A 22757-nucleotide genomic window follows, 5' to 3' on the forward strand; every position below is an offset into this window, starting at 1 on the left:
TGATCAGCACAGGGCCAATCAGCACTGTCCAGAGGGTCAGGGGTCCTGCATCCACCTAGAGCAGAAAGAAAACTCCTCCTACAAGCTTTAACTAGTGTTCTGTTGAACACTGATGGAAGTCACAAGACTGCTCTAGCTGCTGATGAGAAAAGGTATTTAGCAGTTTATATTTACTAAAATAATTGCATTTCCATGTTCTGTGTACTGTGTGAGACCAGATATAGTGAATGGAGGGTCCTGGGTTTAGAAACACTTTATATATCTTATTTTAGACCCAGTGGTAGCATCACTGTGTTTCTCTATGCAATGCAAGCAGATCGTGACTGTGGAGGGGCTGGAAGGATGCTGATCATACTTCCTGAAAACATCACATGTACTCTTCCCAAGAACCCCCAGCTCTGATGCAACAAGTAGGATGACTTTGTGGAGGAGGTATGAAAATGTCAGAATTACTTGATGGGTAGATGTCAGTCTAAAGGAGTGGGTGTTCTTGGTGGACTGCATATGCATGGAGGCTACCTCAAGTAAAACCAACATGTATTGCTGAGTCTCCACAACTAAAAGAATTATAATTCAAAAAATGAAATGGATGGGCCATGGGCAGTCAGGCAAGGAAGGAAAGTGCTAGATGATCTCCTCCCATCATCATCATCTTCCCATCTGCAGTTTGTAATGCATACTTGCTGCTGCTTTCAATGCTTCTAATCTCCAACCTGTAATCATCTGAGAGCAGTGACAAGAGCTATAGTGCACACTCTTCAAAGTCCATCATTATCTACATTCCAATGTACCACATGCTGTAAGATAAAGCAGAGAACACACCATACATAAACTTAGAGAAGATGAAGTAAATGTATTTATTACTTGTTTTTCTTATGAACAGAATTACACTAATATAGACATATTTTGATTCACAGGAAATAAGAATCAACCATAATTTTTGCTAGACGAGTACAATATTCTTTACACACTCATATTTTTACAATACACAGCTTTCTTAGGCTGAAGCAAACGCAACGCAATGTTGATGTCATGTATATTACAACTACTTACAATTTCAGAATGGTGAATGGCAAAAAAATAAGTTATTTAAATATGGATTTCATATACAGAAAGTGCAACATAGTTAAACATTAGTTGTTTAAAGTTATTTTTCTTCCAAAAGGTATATGGACTCAACATTTTAATATACAATTAGTATGTCGCAATGGCATGAAAAAATGAAAGCATTCTAAGCATTGGTATACAATGCCACTGGAGGAAGGACTAAAGTCCCTTTAATTAAGATGCTTAGAAATGCCCATTAGGACAAGGTTAGTTTATGGCGGACACAGTGATTCAGTCTAGATACAATTATTAATGGTGTGTATGCTAAGTGATAGAAAACCACACTGTTTTCACAACCCTCAAAGTGTATCTCATGGTACATCAACTTTCAATATATAATTTGATAAAGACATTTAGGATCTTATACAAATATATCATAATTAATGGACTTAAAAGGAACTGCTATTAGGAAAACCAGGATAGACTGGGTTATGGAAGGCACCAGAACTTTTAAACCACATTAGAATTTAGTTCTAGCACATGCTGATAGACCCAAAGCATCTGTAGCATAGAAATACTGAAAGGAAGGGGAAGTCATAGCGACCACAACTTTATATGCACCAATGAAAAAGATACATACATGCATATAAAAAAACCCATACATATAAACAATTATTTCCTTTATTTTAGTACACTTTATAAAAGCACCCAATTATCATAAAAGCCCATATATAAAATGAAAGAAATATATCACAAAGATAAGCTGTTGTACAATATCAGCTCCAAAAATGTCATCATAATCAAAACCCAAAAAATGCCCATATATATGGATGTTGACTACATGGAGTGGATATTGTACACCTGCTTATCTTTGTGATAGATTTTTTCATTTTAAATATGGAGTTTTTATGATAATTGGATAATTTTATATAGTATAATAAAATAAAGAAAATATTTGTTGATAGGTGGTTTTCTATACATGTATGTGTTATGTAACAATTTTCCTCATTTAAAGTCCCTGCTGCTACTGTGGCCCCTTCTTTTCTGTTATGATATAAAATTGGATGGTACCCTTGAGGACTTGGCATATAGTTATATAGCATGTCATATATGGATTCCACTTCATATTTCAGGTCTAATTAGCATGGAAATACTAAACTTGTTACTGCTCAGGCACAGACTATGTGGACAACTCTCCATAGGCTGCTAAACCACCTGCATTCCATTTTGGAAAGTGGGGGCATACCTGAGCTTTGACTTTAAGCAAAGTCAGTGCACATTCAGTGACTTCCAACCCTATGTTTCTTTATATGTCCTTATTTTCCTAAGAAATGACTTGAACAACATCCTGGGAGTTGTAGTTTAATTACTATAAAGTTTGAAATGTACGCATTTTTGTAAATATAGAAATGTTTGAGCAAGATTTTGTTACTTGGAGACCTTGTATAAGCAGACAAGTAATAAAGAATGTATACTTTTACTGGTATTTCCTACATGCTTTGATATGTCAACAGTGTTATGACAGTAAAAAAATGACCTCATTTAAGTGGCAGGTTGTGCTTTGATGGACCAGTTGAATAGCCTGAGCATATTCACATGGGAGCGGAAGAAGTGTGAATAGTGCTGTATACATTTTATATCAATTGATTAGTTGTATATCAACGTTTAAATTGTCCTGGTCACCAAGTCATTGGGAATGAAAGTGAGAATAAATCTAAAATTTGTAGCTGCAACCAAAACAAGAACAGAGCGGAAATCTTGCAATGAGGACATTTGTTTCAATGAAAATTCTGAGTGTGGACATTCCTCACATTGGAAAGATATCCTCTCACTTCCTGTTGAGTCTATAGGCTAGGATGTTTTAACCCTCCTCTATACTATTCAAAATACAAAAAAACTGATTTGGCTTGAGATGTAAGCCCTGCAATAAAGAGGACAATTATATATTTACATTTTAATGTATTACATATGGTATATTGAGAATACTTTCATTTTCCGTAAACACAATTGTAAAGGAAGTAGTTTTTCCACTGTGAACATGAGAAATAAACTACCTCATTAGGGTTTAAAGTTACCTTTTTGTGAACAGGCTTTGTCAGAATTTATAAGAACAAGCTTAACTTGTCTTTTTAAAAAATGTTTTGTATTCTTATGTGGCTATGTGTAATGAATAACATATATATATTGGAAATGGTCAGTCATTTTGTGCTACATTATGCAAATATGTCTTCCCCCTGTAATGAAGTTACAAACTAAGTATTATTGCTATCATGAAGTTGTGCAGTTCATAATACTTAGAATGTAAGTTAATTTTTAAGTAAGTTAGAGTGGCAAGGTAAGAATGATAATTGGTCTCCAAGCACATTTTTGAGCCTTTTGTATTGTTGTGGATGGAATTATTGTTACCTTACTCTTTTAAAATGCCTCCTTGGCTCTTAGCCTAAACTGACTGTAAATTACATCTTCAAAATGTTGTCTTCCATAGCTTTTCTTAAAAACCATATTGTGTTATGCGTTTTGCCTTGAAATGGCTGTACAATCAGTCTAGAAGTTGTATCTGCTCCATTATATCAGAAGTCCCCAGCAACTTAAATTACACAGTCAACTGGTCTGTGAACAAGCATTAGATCTCTGAAGTTAATACTTAAAATATGTTGAAAACACTATATTATTTATACAATTATACATCTGGAATAAAATAAATCTCTGTAGTTTGCAACTGAAATAAACTGTACATAAAAAGAATATATATATAGTTTTTTTTTTTTCTAAAATAATTCATGGAGCTTAAACGTTTGGCATTATTTTGCATAAACAAATGAATTGAATACTCAGCAGTACACAGGAATATGTGAGCTCTTCCTTTGTAGTGCCAAGTGATTTTAGATTAGTAAAATCTGAACTCTGTACATCTGTACCTGGTGAAAATGTTTGAATGGATCTATAATATAGGTACATTTTCCAGGCACATTAAATATCGGAATAATTGTCTGTGTTTTCTATTTTACCAGTCATATAGCTCTGGTGTAATATTTATGGAAATGTATAAAAGACAGAGTAGCTGAAGCAAACGCAAAATGAGCAAACAAAAAGAAAATTGCACAGCCAAGTAAAATATGGTTATAGTATAATATAAAGGAAACTATTTAGCATAGTAACCAATCACACGTTGGCGTTTTTGTTGTGTGCTCTAACAACAGCTGTGACAGCTGTAACCTGATTAGTTGAAATAGGCAACATCCCTACTTTTCTTTCCTCCATTTGTCAAGTCCTTTGTATAGACACACATGATTATCTACTTCCACTGTGCTTACATACTTGAATGTATAGTTTAGTTATTACAGGATGAATATCATTCAAACGCTACCTTCAGTGAGAGACTCTACCATTGCAAAATGGACTGTTCTCTAGACAGTATAAGTAGTGTGTGACCCATCGCACCAAATTTCAGTTCTGAAATGTAACAGTGACCCACAAATTTGAATACTATTGATGTTGTCATGCATATAAGCTACAGTCATGGCCAAAAATATTGGCACCCCTGCATTTTGGTCTGATAATGTAGCATTTCGGCAAGAAAACTGTTGCGATTACAATTGTTTAGGCATTCTCATGTTTATTTCTTTTGTTTGTATTGGTATTACACAAAAAAGTGGAGAAACAAAAAGCAAAATCTAACACATTTACGCAAAACTCCAAAAATGGACTGGACAAAATTATTGGCACCTTCTCAAAATTGTAAGAAATAATTTCATTTCAAGTTTGTGATGCTCCTGTAAACTGTAAACTCACCTGTATAAAGTCCATCTCCAGTGATCTCAGTGTTCCTGTGTTCACTGTGGACAACATTGTCAAGAAGTTTACAGTCCATGGCACTGTAGCTAATCTCCCTGAACATGGATGAAAGAGAAAAATTGATCAAACATTGCAACAAAGGACTGTTCGAATGGTGGATAAAAAACCTCGATCAACTTCCAGACAAATTCAAGCTGACCTTCAGGCACAGGGTACAACAGCTTGCACTGTAGGTTGCCATCCGAATGAAAAGGGACACTATGGTAGGAGACCCAGGGGGATTCCATTGCTGACACAGAAACATAAAAAAAACAGACTTGGAGCAGTTGGCGAAAGAAGAGTGGTCTAAAAATTCAGTAGAGAGGTGTAAGAAACTCATTGATGGTTACAGGAAGCAAGTGTTTTCAGATATTTTTTCCAAGGAGTGTGCTACCAAATATTAAATTGAGGCTGCCAATAAGTTTGTCCAGTGCATTTTTGGAGTTTTGCATGGAATGTGTCAGATTTGGCTTTTTGTTTCTCCACTTTTTTGTCCTACCAATACAAACATAAGAAATAAACATGAGAACGCCTACACATTTGTAATTGCAACAATTTTCTGGGTGGTGCATTATCTGACAGAAATGCAGGGGTGCCAACAGGGACGGACTGACAACTCATGGGGCCCCCAGGCAATAGGAGATCATGGGGCCCCTGTGTCCTTGCCCAAACTCAAAAAAGCCTATGAAAAAGGTACCAGGGGCATCTCATGGGGCCCCCTACTGACCCCAGGCCCTCGGGCAGTGCCCGAGTTTTCAAATGGTCAGTCCGCCCCTGGGTGCCAATATTTTTGGCCATGACTGTATATTATTTTGTTTCAGGAATGTGTTCAATGTGTTTTAGGAACTGTATTTAAAGTGTGGTTTCCCTAGGTAATTTTATGCTTTGTGGTTGCTCACTTAACTATCACTTGATCTAAGTAGAATTGGTCCCAAAAATGGTCATTCAAAAGGTGTATGGAACATGTATCCCAAGAATTTATTAGAAACAATAACTCAAATATATATCTATTATAACTTGTGTGTTGTAAGGGGATTGTATAAGCACAATAGGCAAAATATGAATCTCTTGGTAGACTGTAAAAAGGGAACATTATTAACGGAATCCTGCCAATCAAAGGGCTCACATACTCTCATTCTAATGACACATTGTATAATTATGAGACATTTCAGCCTAGAGAGGAAAGTGAGCCACATACCATAGGCAGCTTTAGCTGCAATGCCCTATACTGTACAAAGGATAGTTTTTTTAATGTTTCTGCCAGAGTTCTGATGTATTCCGAATTCACTTCTAGCATTACATTCAATCTTCCTGTCAGATATTAAGTAACACTATATCTTCAGATTGATAAAGCCATTTTAAAATCGCAGGACATGTTTACTGATTGATTGAGCATATATATACATTTACCTTAATCTTTACATCGATGTTGATACAAATGATTCCCAATGCTTGTAATATTAAAGGAAACCTGCAATGAGAGGATTCTATAGAGCACTGCTGACCTCTCCTGAGGCTCCATGCTAGTTGCTTGTGTTTCTACGTGCACAAAATATACCTGGTTATTAAGATATATAAGGAGTACCACTAGGGATTGTTGAACCAGGGGTTAACAGATTGCCTTATGAAATCATGCAGCATCCTCTGGGTCTGTTGAGGAGTTAGGGTTCTGTGCATGTGGGTTTTTAAAGTATTTCATTCTGCCTCTTTGGCTGAACTTGATGGACGTATAACTTTTTTTACATAATTTGGCTGTCATGCTGAACCAGTGGCTATCTGAGTTAGTCGCCCAGATCAAATATATACTTAAAGCATATCAACAACATGTGCTTCATATTTATCGTGGGTCAAGGACTCATAAAACATGACTGCCTCACATCAACAATAGTTGCCCTCTAAGTATTATATAAATTAGTTTCAAATAGTACATATTTGAGTCATTATTAGATAAAAAGTAAACCTTCTGTAACATTGCTTAGAAATTATTATGATTATACGAGGTGCGTTGAAGTCAAACTGAGACTTTTAATTTTACAGATATAAAAAGGAATGCTAGTTTGGCGGTACTACATGCTGTAGTAAGTGGCAAGTGTATCCTATTACTGATAGGTGACGCACATGTCGTGGACCAATCCAGAGGCCAGTAATCTATGGCAGACAACAGTGTTAGTGCATGCTTGGACTAGCGTGTGGTGATAAATTTATTGTGAATGAGGGCGTAAAACACACAGATATCTACAGAAAACGTCAAGCACAATACAATGATGAGATGCTCAGCTGCAGTAATACATTTGAATGGTGTAAACGGTTCAAAGGTCTTCATTGAGTGTCAAGTGGTGATTCCCAGCCCACAGCAGTCATTCCTGTGAACATTCATTGCATGGAAAGCCTGATCATGGATAATTGACGCATAACCTGTTGTGAAATTGCACAAAGAGACAAAACTTTCTATGGAAACGATGAACACAATGATGACGACGTGACGCAGGCTGTCCTAGGATGGTTCAGGCGTACTGACAATCCTTTCTGTGCTGAAGCTTTCCAGGCATTAGTTAAATGCTGAGATAAGTGTATAAATGTAGTAAGGGAGTATGTAAAAAAATAAATGTAGTTTTCACTCCTTGAAATTTGTTCTTTTGTTATGTAAACTCAAAAGTCTCAATCTGACTTAAACGTCTCTCGTATATCAATGAAGAAAAATACACTTTGATATTTTAAAATGAATCTGTTTTTGGAGCTCAGTCTAAAACAGTTAAAGAACAATATCATTAGATATGACAAATGCTGTCATCTGATTTTTGGTCTTTCTCCAGATGACTGAAAAAGACGGTAATAGCAATCGCCTTTTATCTCAAATTAGTTTTCTCTGTTTCATATTCTGAATGAGCTGGCTTAAGATCCTATTTATACAGTTTTTTTTCTTTTTACTGGTTTAAACACCTGTACTTTGAAAGCAATCAAATTGTTTGTTATACAGAAGGAAAGATTATTTAATTTTCTGTCTTGAGTCAGATTCACTGAATTCTCAGAATTATACTTGCATAAGTATCAGTGCAGCAATATATTTGCTGTAACCATATTCCATCAAACAGAAACTACATACAGAATACTGTACATATGCTTTATCAAATGCTATGTTGCTTTTGAACAAGGGATGAAATCTAAGGTCTGGACCTAGCTTTGTAAACAGGGCTGGTGTATGGGTTAAGCCAATGAACAGGTTGCCACAGACCACAAGATCCCCATATTGTGCTTTAACATACATAGGGTATTTTTTGGCTATAAGCAGAAATTGTAATCCCTTCCCATGGTTTCCTTTTTCAACCAGTCTAAGTGCAATACCTGCTCTGCCAGGTGCTGTATAAATGTAAATTGGTAAACGTGAATCCATGAAACTACCCACACATTGTCTATAGATTACATTTTGTATCAGACACTAAGTAGACGTTTAGCAATCCATTTACTGAAATCATTTACTGTACCTGGCTTATTTCATATAGTGAAAAGCAACCCTGTGGAACAATTTCCACTAGTTGCATTGTTGGTTTTTCCTGAATTAATACTGATAATTTGCAGACTTCAAATGGTCTCTCGTACGAGTGAAAGTTACAATAAGACAACATGGCATTCTGCAAAATACTTGCTTCTGAGAACACATTCCACCATTAATGATTATGTACATTTATAACTGATTAAACAGACTTTGTTTTAAATTCATTATTGGAAATTAAGAAATTAAGGCAAAATAAGATTGTTACTGCAGTTAAGCCACATCAATTGCTATTGGTATTAATATGTAAAAGCACGTTTGCATTAGTTTTTTTCAAATGTTACTTTAAATTCATTGTAATATTTTGGCCTACTGTAGGTAAGTCCTCAGATATGAAAGTAAGAAAATGAATAGTGTGTGTAGATACTGTAAAGCACTCCTCTTTATCCACAGCCTCACAGGTTGTTTAGATGCACAGAATAGTCAGAATTGCAGCTTGCAATGCATATAGTTGAGCGGATTCCAAAGCTCTGCCAACATGACGTCATGCAAGCTAAAGAATCCATCTGAACATCGTGCTTTACTGTTCGTTCTGTACTGGCAGCCATATTTATTGGTATAAGCAGGTCTCCAAATACAACAGTTCCACAATTTAGACTGCTTCTGGTGTTATGGTCTTTATAAGTCTTGCCGCCCCTAGTATTTTGTTTATATGTCTCTCTTCTTTTATTCCAATGCCTCTTAAGTGAGTCTGAGAGAGAGCAGGCACTTTATTTAATGATGTGAATCCAGCTTCCAACAGAGGACGTGCATACATAGGAAGGCCAATTGATATAAGCCAGTCAGAAACAGATGAAATATATCCAGGAGATACGGGTTTTCTGCAAATCTCAGTTAGACCTCCACTTGGTATCTACAAAGAGGACGAATGGCAATAATAGTAAATTAGTAACAGCGCTGACTACGCACAAAAATATAATTTGGCTTTTTGTAAAAATGAACATTGCTGTAATAATTAATATTGCTGTAAAAATTAATATTGCTTCCTAAAAGCTTTTGTTGATACCAGATTTATGCTGGCAAAGCAAGTAACAATACAATTGTTCAATTGCACTAATTGGTTGATTTGATAAACAAACATTTTTACTGGAAAATAGGTTCTTTTCTTTGTTTAGCTGAATGATTGTTTTCAATCAAAAGGTCATCTGGTACAATCCTATCTAAGATAAACTAATGGTATGTCATTATGTGTAATACCAGCTTTAGCGTCTAAAGACCTGCAAATATGTAGTGCTCAAAGAAATTACATTTCTGGAATTATGGATCAATGATATTATACTTCTTCTACGTTATCCTAGGGTGCTCAAGTACAAGAGAAACATATTTTCCTCTACCTGGGAATGTTCCAAACTCTCCAAATATCTCTGCAAATGAAACTTCAGTCTGCAGTCTGAAGTATTATGAATTACAATGACAGATACAAACTGTCTTATTCAGTAGATGAAAGCAATATTCAGAGTTCAGTAAATCATATAAACTAATTCAAACTACTCATTAATTGATCTGAATATAGTAAACAAAAAAAAAGCATTTGAACGTATTTTAAAGCAGAACCCAAACAAGATAAAATGAACAGCCCATATGAAGAAAACAAAAAAATGAACTGGCCTTTGCTGCATTATTTAAGTTCAATCCAGAGATTTCTCCCACAGAACTTTTTTCTGCCACTAGATGTCCTAAGTCTTATGGTCAGCATTATTCAACCCACTTCCTGGACCTTCCCCAGCCTGTGACTGGAGAGTGGAAGGAGAAGCAGAACACTGATGAGCTCATCTCTCTGTCACTTTGCTTTCTCTTCCTATCAGCATACTTCCTGTCAGCACATGAACTGATTGTCTCCTTGTACTGCTTTTTTTTCTCACACTCCAGCCATGCTGTAATGACTCATCAGGCCAAATTTTGGCACCTAAACTGCTTTTTAATGATGTAGTATAATTACAAAGTTGCATTAATTTGTGTCACTTATATCTGCATGGTGTTCAGATTCAAGGTTATTTACTGAATAAGCATTCTAGTGTTGTCTCTGCTCTGTGTACATCTATCTCAGGGTAGAAAATGTATAATATGCCATTTTGTAGGACAGCAATATCATTCTTTCCTAGTTATACATTCTCCTGCATCAACATAGCCAAAAGTTGGTAACATTGGGCTGGGGTGAATCAGCGTGGATAATAATATAGGAGACGCCATTGCTGACATATTTTTAAGTGCAGTCCCAGAGCTGTTACTCCGAACTTGGCTTTGTAACCTAGTCTTCCATTTATCAAACATGCAGGAAGTGAAGTCTGACAAGTCCGAACTCCCATCCTGCCCATTTGCTCTTCTCTATGCCACTCCTGGCATGCTTTCTGAACAAAACCTCATGCAGTGTAAAATCATTAAAGACATGGAGCACAAACTTCCTTTGCAGTTGTCATTAATACAAGGGTGTAGAATATAAGTTTTATTACCAGTTTTAGAAAATTATGGCTAGTTTTCTTGGAGATTGAAGAAACGTAGTTCTTAGTAGCACTAGATTGCAAAATTATTTATGTAGCAATTATATAAGGTCTTCCTTAAAGCCTTGTACATATTTAAAACTAATAGTAAAATAGCATATAGTATTGATTTCTGCATAGCTATGAATCAAACCCATAAAATTTGTTTAGCTGTTATACATGAAAAGTAAGGTAATTTTTTTTAAGATACAAGATAATTAAGATAGGATGATAGGAAAGTTATGTAGGGAACACTTACAGCCATGCGATGCTGTTTTCTCAGAAGTCTAACACGAATCTGGTCCATCCAGCCTGCAACATCTTTGACCGGTTGACCCAAGTCTTCAGCATATCGTTCCACTAAGGCTTCTGGGATACCACAGCGACCATGCTACCACAAGAGAAAAGTTATAGTGAATTTTCATGACCACCATAAAAGCAAAAAAGGGTAAGCAACAGATTTGAATCTCCTAAATATGTGCAAGCAGTTCTCTCTAATTTATGGAGAATCAAGCAACTCCACACGATTTTGGCTTGTGAATTGTATGCACACATATATTTAAACTAAACAAAAAAAAGGCAAAATTCATTGATTTTTCGACATTGCAAATTAATTTCCTCCTCGCTCAGATTTTTTTTAAAATGGAGTGCTAAATACTGTTTTAAGTATGCTAAATTGAAACACAATAAGTATGATTGAAAGGCCACCTTAGTGTACCTTAAGTGCACTTTAAAGAGCCTTAGAGTTTATTTCCACATTTTCTGTCAAATTTGAGAAGATATTCACATGTTATGTGTTTCCAACCACACATCACAGCTACAAATAATTTAAAAAATATTTCTTACATTTTGGATATTTGTTTGGAGCACACCAATGGGCAGACTGCAAGCTACCCTGAACTATTTCACAGTGATTCTGTCCCCACTGGCAAAGAGGGACACACCAAGCTTGCTCTCATTAGCATAAAAGGGCAAAAGTCCAGCTTCTAGATATTTAAGTCTTTGTTAGGGAAGACAATGATCAAATCTAATTTACAGCTGATAATGAATTTTTCCAGGAGAGTACAGACAATGTTATGTTGAACATTAACTTTCAAGCCCCTCTCGCATACATTACAAGAAAATAATAGCTAAGTAGGATTTTTCAGTCCTGGATTTTTTGGAAAAGACTACTTAAAAAGGTAAGCAGACATTTTCAAATATTAAGTTATATTAAGTTATGCATGCTATATGAATGGAAATATGTAACAAATATAAAACAGGTGTTGAGCCAATTTAGCTGCAAAAGTGGACATCCACTTTAAATGTTATTTCAGCTTAAAGAATCAGGGCTTTAAATTTACAACAGAACACAGAACTTTAGAACGATGATCTTGAAAATATTTACATTTACACTAAATTATGGATTTCTTCTGGCTGAAATAGAAAGTAATTTCTAATGCCCCTTTCACATGGGTGGATCCGATCGGACCATCCATTGCCCTCTATGGAGAGGCAGATGTAAACAGACATGTAACAGTTTACACCCACCTGCCTCCTATCCGGTCAGATCCGCTGAAACCAGACTGACGGGATCCATTCACCATCCATCTAACAGATCGGACCAGATGACAATCGGATGTAAAACGGACAAGGCAATCTATTTACATCCCACAGCCCATACAGAAAAGCAGGCTCTGTCCGTGTCAGCTCTGCATAAGTGGAGCGGACACGGACTTGTCATCCTCCTGCTCATTGGGGATCAGCGGACAGATCCCCTGCTGAACACACATACCTGCTGGTGGAGTCCGTCCATGTGAAAGGGACCTAATAGTTAAAGCACAAAATGGCCTGTTTTGGCATTATATATGCTATATGAAGATACAATAAAAGGCCCTTCTTCTCCAAATATCACACACCTTCTTGTGGAAGAAACTAAACTCAAATTTAGATGGTTTTTGCACAGAACATAAAAGCTGCATGTGCATCGATCTCTTAAAAAGTGTTATGTGGATCATGCGTTTTGGTGCATTACAGTATGTAGGGGGCATGGTTTTCCTTGCTTTTTAACACATTTTCTGAAAGTGTTTTAAGTACTTTCTACTGTTTGTGTGATCATAAATGCAAAGGCATGCATGGTGCATTTAACATGCAACATAACTTATTTCAAAAAAAGACGAAGCAAAACTGCAGCTTGCTGCAGAGAAATGCATCTGTGAGAACTATACCACCAAGCAGGACAGTACAGAACTCTTTATGAGGTTTAAGAGCAGTACAAATTCAGGAGTCTCCCTTATGTCACAATTCAACAGCCTAGTAGGAAGAAAAAAATCCAAATGTGTTCTGCTGTTAAATAATATTCAATAAAGTGCAAAACACTAAATAATCAAATCAAATATTATTATATCAAAATACATAAATCCAACAATATTTCCTTATAATGATCCATATGACTTAATCGTGAATAAACTCCATCCAGTCGTGCTCAGTGTATGTTTCAAATAAACGGGAAATAATCTTGTGCTTCCAATCCACACTGTTGTGTATATCACCCTGTGCAAAAAAGCCTTTTACTAGAAACCAAGACCTCGCAGGCAAGGTCTAACAGCGCTTTGGAGAAATTCCGACCGTAGATGGATGGATCAACACTCGGATTCCAACGGCAGTCGGCCCTTGCTATAAGCAATATGACCCCACTCACACACTGCCGTCAAACTTCCATGGTCAGGGACAAAATGAACAGCATACCCGCATGTGAAAAGGAAGGGGATCACTCATGGTGCAATATTTAAAAAACAATTTATTTAAAAAAAGACTTATATGTACAAACAAATAAAATCATAAGACACATATCGATTGTAAAGGTGGGATGACGCCACCGCTAAGTCTCCATCGGATGCGTTTCATCCTAAAGGATGTCGTCACTGGGGCAATCTATGTTTATTTGAAACACAGACTGAGCACGACTGTTTATGAGTTTGGTGAATAAACTTGTTCACAATTAAGTCATATGAATTATTATAATGAATTATTATTGGATTTATGTATTTTGATATAATATTTGTTTAGTATTTAGTGTTTTGCACTTTATTAAATTTTACTTATTTACAGCGCAACACATTTGAATTTATTATTAGTTTGTGTATGGGTAAGTGGGAGGGTACAGTGAGTGCAGCTGTTTATTTAATGAATTAGTGTAATAATTTTATTTAGGCGCTTAGTGCAGTATAACAGCTTTGGTTTTGCCAGTGGGGAGAAATGTGTGGATGTGCATTAAATGTGTGGATGAGGGATTTAGGTTACTTTTTTTCATTCAACCTCTTGGTTGAATGTAAGAACTGACCCTTGTATAACCATATTTAGTAAACCAATCTGGCATGAAAAACATTTAATGTGGCCCTTTAGCCTTTCATCTCCTAATACAATGCTAGACACATAATTCCAGCTACACAAAACACAATACCAAAGTAAACAATCAACTCCACCTCTTTCCTCCCTAGAGATGGAATCAACCTGAGGAAACAATGTAATGTAGAGCAAGCTGTATGGTACTGCAGTTCAAATAATTAATTTCTCTTCTGATAAAAGAAACTTCACTATACTTCAAAAGAACATGTCAGTTTTACTAACAAAAAAGTACAAAATAAAGCTGCCTGCTGTATCTCCTATTAAACAGAAAATTCTGATCTCTGTGCCTGGAACACCCTGTTACTAGATACCTGACTTTCATGATTACTGAAATTAGTCGTTACTCCACAATTCAAAATCATAAGTCGCTACACCACCCCCCTGGTGATATGAGTACTGCCATTGACAGCTAAAATGCGTTAACTGCATAACAGACAGAGGACATACAGGGCTTAACTTTCGAAGTATCTTATCTCAAACTCTAGAGAAGTGGAGACCCATGTGGGACCTACTGTAAGGCAGAAACTGTATCCTGCAAACATTAAAAGATATGGCAGGCCTGGATGATGTGCCCCTTGTGCAAAGTGGCCCCAAAATGTAAAATTTTAGGTTCATGTTTACAGATGAGTCTGTTATCAGATAAATACAACTCCACTATTTAGGAGCTGCATACAGGCCAGGATTTTTGGACAGGCGCAATCATATGGAATACAGGACCATATTTCTTGATTAAATTTCTGATCTTATGAGCTGTTTATGTGCCATAAAACAGAAGAGTTAGGCCACTGACCAGCTGCAGATGTGAAAGCAGTTTCTCAGATTCCAGATTGAACAAGCAAAAATGTATAGAGTCATGTATATTAACTCTAACAGCTTGTGCCTACAGTTGTGCTCTCACCTACTTTTAAATAGTACTCAGAGGCAGCATCTAAAGACATTGTGATGACCACTGATGTATTTGAGGATCACATTCTCTTCCATAATTTTGTGGGCAGGAAGTGCTGGTGGTACTATAACCACTTTCAGGCTGCCCACCCGCAATGTACTGCAGACGGGCAGCAGCTACAGGACCAGCGTCACTGATCTTTTGCCAACACGGGGGGCTCTGCGTGCCAGAGCGGGCACGCAACCCCCCCCCCATATTCTAATGAGAAATGTAAAATATATGTTTTTTAACTACTTGCCGCGGGTGAGTGGTGGCTCTGGGCAAAGTAATCTTACGTTGCTTTCTATTTCCAGGTGTGCATGTGCATGCATGCGCCCCCAGCTGGCCCCTATGCTGGCCAGGGAGAGAAGAACAAACCCGGCACTGAGTAAAAGCTCTACATTTTACACACATTAGATTAGCACATTTAACTTTTTGATCGCCCCTATTAACCCTTTGATCACCCTGTCACCCAGCCAGTCCATTAGTACAGTGTCAGTATATAGAATATTTCACTATACACTGTATTACTGTCACTAGTGACATCAGATAGCAGCAGGGTCAGTTAGTGCCCCTCCCAGCCAGGGTCAGCTAGCGTTAGATTGCCCACACACTATTGCACTCACGCTATAGTGTTTTTATAGATCAACATATTGATCATGAATAGAACTATACTAGTGCCTCCTTGGTATAGTGTCCCTAAAAACACAGTGTTAGCAGGATCACCCCTGTTCACTGCCAGCACTAGCATTTAGCCCCACCACTGTTTTTCAGGGAAGAATGGTATCAATTGATTGTGGGCCAAAGCAATTTATATGCACAACTATACATTGCCGCCCACCCAAATTCAGCTTTTACCAGACAATTTGCATGGAAACATATCACGGCTTCTGAATTAAAAACTTTTTTGGGCCTAATCCTCAACATGGGCATTACAAAAAAAGAATGAATTGCGGTCATATTGGCCCACAGACCCGATTCATCATATGTCCATGTTCTCTGCTGTTACATATATGCCCAACATGGACCAGCAACCTACTGGTATGTTGCTGGACTTTGAGTGGTTATACTTGGATGATGCCTGCAGCTACAGGCATCATCCTGGTATAATTTGTTTCACCCGGCAGTCAGCTTTCATGTAAAAACAATCTTAGCCACTAATTAGCTACTGGATTGTTTTTACAAGCAGCGTTAAGGGACTCCCCCATCCCTCCCGCTGCCTTCCAAGGTTTTCTTGGGCTCTCCCATCACATACGGGAACCCAGAAATGCAGCTGGCAGTTCTGCTCGCTGATAATAGAGCTGATCGGAGACTGGAATGCCTCCAATCACCTCTATGGTCTAAGAGACCGGAAGCTACGAGCATTTCATAATTTCTGTTTTGCCAGATATAAACAGCGCCAATCTTAAATTGGGAAAGCATCAGATCACACCGATCTTGTTATGATCAGATGCTTTAAGGTCAGAGGGGAGATCTAGAGTCTATTAGACCACAGATTTCTCAGCAAAGAGTACCTGTCACTACCTATTGCTATCACAGGGGATATTTACATTCCCTGTGATAACAATTAAAGTGATGAAAAAAAAAAAAGGAAAGAGACAGTGTAAAAATAATTAAATAAAGCAAAATAAATAATTTAAAACAAAATTCCCCCCCACCCGCATCCCTGTGCTCTTGTGCGCAAAGGCAAACACAGGAGGCGGTCCCGTGGTGGTGTGTAAACAGAGACTGCACCATGCATGTGAGGTATCACCACGAACGTCAGGTTGAGGGCAGTAATTCTAGCACTAGGCCTCCTGTGTAAATCTAAAGCGGTGACCTCTAAAGACTTTTAAAATGTCGCCCATGGATATTAAAAATGTACATAATTTGTTGCCATTGCACGGCCTGGTGCAATTTTAACGCATGTCATGTTTGGTATCCATTTACTCAGCGTAACATCATCTTTTATATTTTATCAAACAAGTTGGCAATATATTGGTGTTGATTTACTAAAGGTAAATATACTGTGCACTTCAAGCGCACTGCAAGTGCAGTTGCTTTAGATCCAAGGGGAAGCTCTGAAAAGAGGTGAAGCTCTGCTGATTTCTTTCATCCAATCATGTGCAAGCAAAAATGCTGTTTTTTTATTTTCCTTGCATTTTCCCCTCAGATCTAGAGCAACTGCATTTGCAGTGAACTTGCAGTGCAAAGCATATTTTCCATTAGTAAATCAACCCCATTTTGTGTTTTTGTGCATTAAAGTTCTAAAAAGTGTATTTTTTCCAAACAATTTGCATTTAAAAAATTGCTGCGTAAATACTGTGTGACATAAAAAGTGTCAACACCCACCATTTTATTTTCTAGAGCCTCTGCTTTAAAAAAAATATATAACGTTTGGGGGTTCAAAGTAACAGTTTTTTCAAGTAAACAGAAAGTGTCAGAAAATGTTTGGTGTTCAAGTGGTTAGAAAAGTGGGTGATTGAGCTAGCAGAGGCTCCACCACCAAAAGAAAAAAAGAAAAATGGGTGATATCTGGCATAAGCTTCTAATGTTGTCCCTGAAATGTCAGGATAGTAGAAGCACACCCCCCCCCCCCAAATGAACCCTTTTTGGAAAGTAGACACTCCAAGGTACTTGCTAAGAGGCATAGTGAGTATTTTGCAGATCTCATTTGTTGCCACAAGTTTTTGGAAAACGAAGAAAGAAAACGAAAATTTATTTTTTCTCTTCTTTTATTATTTTTCAAAACTCTGTGACAAAACGAGATCTGCAAAATACTCACCATGCCTCTTATAAAATTCCTTGGGGTGTCTACTTTCCAAAATGGGGTAATTTAGGGGGTGTTTGTACTATTCTGGCATCCTGGCATTTCAGGGCCTCCAAAACTGTGATGGGTAGTGAGGAAATGATATGAGGAAATGTGCCCTTTGAAGGCCTGGAGGTGGTCATTGGATTTTGGGAGCCTGTATGTGGCTAGGCTACCAAAAAGTATCTCACATGTGGTATCCCCATATTTGGGAGAAGTAGCAGAATGTGTTTTGGGATGTTATTCCACATATACCCATGGCATGTGTGAGCAATATATAGAGTGACAACTTTGTGTAAAGAAATAAAATGTTCCATGGACTCAACATGCCTCTAAACAAATTCCTTGGGGCGTCTACTTTCCAAAATAGGGTCATTTTGGGGTGTTTTGTACTGCCCTGGCATTTTAGCACCTCAAGAAATGTGGCAGTCAGAAAAAAAAGCTGCATAAATTCTAATATATATATATACCACAGTTTGTAGACACTATACCTTTCACACAAACCAATTAATATACATATATTAGGATTGTTTTTTTACCAAAGACGTAGCAGAATACACTTTGGCCTAAATTTATGACTAACTGAGTTTACTATATATTTTTTATAACCGAAAGTAAAAAATATAATTTTTTTTTTCAAAATGTTCAGTCTTTGTTTATAACACAAAAAATAAAAAACCCATTGGTGATCAAATACCACCAACAGAAAGCTCTATTTGTGTGAAAAAAGGACATACATTTTGGGTACAGCATTGCAGGACAAGTTAAAATAGCGCAGTGCCGAATAGCAAAAAATGGCCTGGTTAATAAAAGGGGATAAATATTCTGGAGGGCAAGTGGATAACACTGACCTGTGCATGCTGGGGCAGCATGGTTGAGAGGTTTCCAAGCAGTATGTAAGAAACTGATAACACTATGGGCAACAGCAAAGTAAGCTACATTCTGCTGTCAAAATCATATGACAAAATTGTTCAAATATATAAAAAAAAAAATAGAAAACAATAATACTAACAATACAAAAATGATATGAGTATATAACATACTTATTGATGACTGGTAAGGTTATATGGCTGTAATGAGACTGTTCATTTTTAAATTTGCCTACTGTGTAAAGAGATTTTATTCAATGCTTAAAGCATAAATATCAAATGTTTGTGGCTGTTTTTCACATGTGTTAGCATTGTTTATGTGTCACAATTGGAGAATGTTAGTGGGTCTGTTTTTACAGTATGTGAAAATAGTACATATTTATTGTTTCTAGGTCTCTGTCTCTAAGATTTTATCTGACATAGTCACATCATGTGTTCCCCTAAAGGTCCCAAAATGATCAATGTGTACTGTTTTAAATGGAGTACAACCTCGCAGAGCCTAAATTGTTCTGTGATATTTTTATTCTTTCAGTTCACACTTTTGTTAGTAGAGAAGTTCGTCTATGCTAAATCTTCTTTGCAGGTCTTACTGTCTACTGCTTCCTTTCCAATATCTGACCCTAATTTTTCAACATCCAATGGGTATATTGGGTAACCCATTCAAGGGGAATGGTAGCAAAGAAAGTGACAAACAGACAACTGTCCTATGTTTGTAAGAGTCTATTTGCCTTTGGTTAATTATTTCTGTGGTCAGTGCAATACACTACATTCATCTTCTAAGATCTATGGATACACCATCAAAATTTAATTTTTTTAATGTCTTCATGTGTTTACACAACATAAAAATAATCATAACCAAAACAAAATGTATATCAGCTTTCAACGGCAGGTGAATGACAGCAGTTTTAATTACCTTATCTGAGTACGGTTCCTCTGTAAGATCAATTTCCTCATCCTGCAGCTTGTTGTCTATTAATAATTCCTGATCCATTCCTCTGGCAACAGCCATCTTTCTGGCTGACACAGGACCCAGTTTTACAGCATGTTGTGGAACATTTGAAGTATCTGGGGAATTATGAAACCATGACAGGCGTGAGGTGGTTGGAGAAACACACTCTTGGGCAGGAAGTACAGAGCATTCATTTGGTCCTGATAAGCCTGATTTTATAGTAGGAAGACAAGATTCTTTAGTATTGGAAATAGTAAGACTGAGAGGAGGTTGGCTCATGCCATTAGCAAATCGCTCTTTGCATTTTTTGGCAGGAACTGGGGGAGGTTGTGCAGGGTTTTTTGCAGATACCCTGGGCTCTACAGTTATCATTGGCTTGTCCGTAGATACATGTGAAAAATCATTTGTGTTTTGGACTGTGCAATCTTTATCGTGGCTTTGTATATGAGATGTCCTTGCAATTTCAATACGCTCAACAGCCCTGCCATGTGCCACAGTGTCCATATTGCAAGTTATTTTGTCATGTAGATCTCCTGTTTCCTCCTCAAAAAAACTACTAGATTCTGTTTTATCTGGTGAGAAAACAACTTTGTTTTCATTAATACACTGAAGTTCATTTCCTTCCTTTTGAAGATTGTCCAGTGAGTGTGATCTGGGCCAGATCTTTAGAGATTTCCGTCCATCCTGCTCGTTACTTGCACAGACCCCAACAGGCAGACTTCTTCTGTTCTTTTTAGTTCCTGTAAGGTTGAATAACTTTGTATAGAAAGTGTGATCATGAAGCTGTCCGACATTTTCATTGGCTCCCTGTGTTACTTCTCTGGTCACCTTCAGACCTGGGTAGTCTGTGAGCTGAGTAGTGGAAGGCTTAGGCAATAATGGAGAAGTCACTGGACTTTTGCCTATAAATAAAACATATTACAGTACATAACAGTTACTTTGAGATGGAGGTCAAACATTATAGTTATTACATTAAGTACATATAGAAGTGTTCATTACCACATCATAAAAATTTGCCGTAAGTGAAAATGCATCATCCAACTTTGATTTTATTAAAGTTGGTTGATGTATTTTCACTTTCTCCACATTTTAGGCTTATGGTGTGCCAGCTTTCCTTGCATTATTTAATTGCTTTAAGTGCAACTCTTGCCAAAGATGGACATCTTATATTTGGTTCATTAGAAATATTACAGGAATGTCCATTGCTTTAGACATTTTTTATCTATAACTAGTAGTTTAGCTGTTTTTAGCAGTTTATTATTTTATAGCCTAGTATTACTATTGTGTTTAATAGCTGTAGGCCATAAACAATACAGACACCCTTTAAACCTGGTATACTACAATGGGCAACTAAATCTCTCTTTTGCTGCTTTTCTTTAAACTTTTTTTTAAATCTGCTTAAATAAACCCTGTTTTCTTTCATACCATTGGTTCTTAGTTATTTGTTGTAGTCTGTGTAGTCAAAATAAGCCTGTCAGTACTATCTGAGTGAGAGGTAAGGGAGGGGGGGGGGCAAGAATACTACCAATAAATTGGCTCTACCACCTTTCAAAAGTCAGGTTGTTGTAATTATCTTTCAGCTGATTCGTGATATACTAGCTCATCATAGTGAGACAGGTTCACTGCTGAGCACTGCTTGGACTTGCTGGATGTATCAGCCCAAGACTCAGGACAAAACAGACTGCAGAAGAATGCATCTAAATAAATGTGCAGGCACCATTTGATGTCTGCATTGTAGAACTTGCAAAATATATATTGAAGGATTAGTCATAACATCAGTAGGCCTGTCATTAACATAGAAAATGATAGGTTGTCATTGTAAAAGTGGTAAAGACAATTTTTGAGGTTTTCTTGGCCCTCACTTTCCTCTTACTAAATGTTCTGGTCATAATTTGTACCATACCATATGACCAAAGTACCATGATGAATCCTCATGCATGGCAGGCCTGTTAAGTAATTAATGGATGGTACAATATTTATTTGTAACAGAAGGAATGTTTATTGAGACATTTTGCCAATGTACATGTGAATTGTAGTAGCAATACAAACATGTTTATGAGCTTCAAAAAAAGAAAATATATAGTAGATTGCCCACAATAAATAGTCAAGTGCAAATGTTACAGAGATGAGAAACAGCATATTTCAACCTAAGGCTGTGCAATTAGGGTGGTAGCTATCTTTTCCTTGTTCCAACCTCCCGAAGGGAAAGGAGAGGAAAATGGGGGGGAAGAGAGGAGAACATAGGCAGGTATAGGGAATAGAACAGGAAAGAATGGGGTGTAGATGGGAGGGAGAGTGGGAAAGACTAGAGAGGGGTGTACAGCAAGTAAGGGTCTACAGCTGTATGCTCCCTGAAGAGATATCTTGGGTCAAGAGGAAATATATTTTTTTAGGTTAGTAAAAAAGGAAGTGACCAAAAGTCAGAGTGTCATATTGTAAGGTTACTAACTTCTACGCAAGATGACCATATCTTATCAAACGTCTTGGGGCAGTTATGCCCCATATAGATCAACTTGTACATGGGCAGGGTGGCATTAATCATGGATCTCCATGCAGACACTGTCTGAGATTCTAACAGCTTGCACTTAGACAAAACTAATCGCATTAATGTCAGCAAGCACTGTCCACCAAAAGGTTTGAAGCAGCGAACAGAACCAGACCATATGTATAAAATTTCCTACCCCTCGGTTACACTTAGGGCAAGTATCATTGTTGGTGTGGTAGATGATGGGAGGTGCAATATTTACATGTGTCTGTAATGGTGGAAGACATGACTGTAGCAGATGAAATCATGAGAAAAAAAGTAAATAATGCAATCTGCCAAGTTGAAAAACCCTAGATAATCTCATATTGAATAAAAGATTCTACACTGAACTCTGTGATCACTGCTCTATAGCTTCAGTTGAAAATTCAATCAACATCCAATAATTA

At 37.1% G+C, this 22757-nt stretch overlaps 1 protein-coding gene across 6 annotated transcripts in view; it reads right to left on the minus strand.

Annotated features, from left to right (window-relative positions):
* Positions 1 to 833: 833 nt before the first annotated feature.
* SASH1 (SAM and SH3 domain containing 1) overlaps positions 834 to 22757 on the minus strand; it is a 1153074-nt gene continuing 1131150 nt past the window's right edge. For all 6 annotated transcript variants that reach the window (XM_089668633.1, XM_089668628.1, XM_089668631.1 and 3 more), the window contains 3 exons: positions 19791 to 20728; positions 11168 to 11299; positions 834 to 9284 (listed from right to left, as the gene is read on the minus strand). In XM_089668633.1, the coding sequence (XP_089524759.1) occupies positions 9024 to 9284; positions 11168 to 11299; positions 19791 to 20728 (1331 nt within the window). In that variant the 3' untranslated portion in view covers positions 834 to 9023. The remainder of the gene's footprint in view (positions 9285 to 11167; positions 11300 to 19790; positions 20729 to 22757) is intronic.

Source organism: Staurois parvus, unplaced genomic scaffold, assembly GCF_062004578.1.
Source record: "Staurois parvus isolate SC_StPar_1 unplaced genomic scaffold, SC_StPar_1.0 ptg000059l, whole genome shotgun sequence".
Taxonomy (NCBI): domain Eukaryota; kingdom Metazoa; phylum Chordata; class Amphibia; order Anura; family Ranidae; genus Staurois; species Staurois parvus.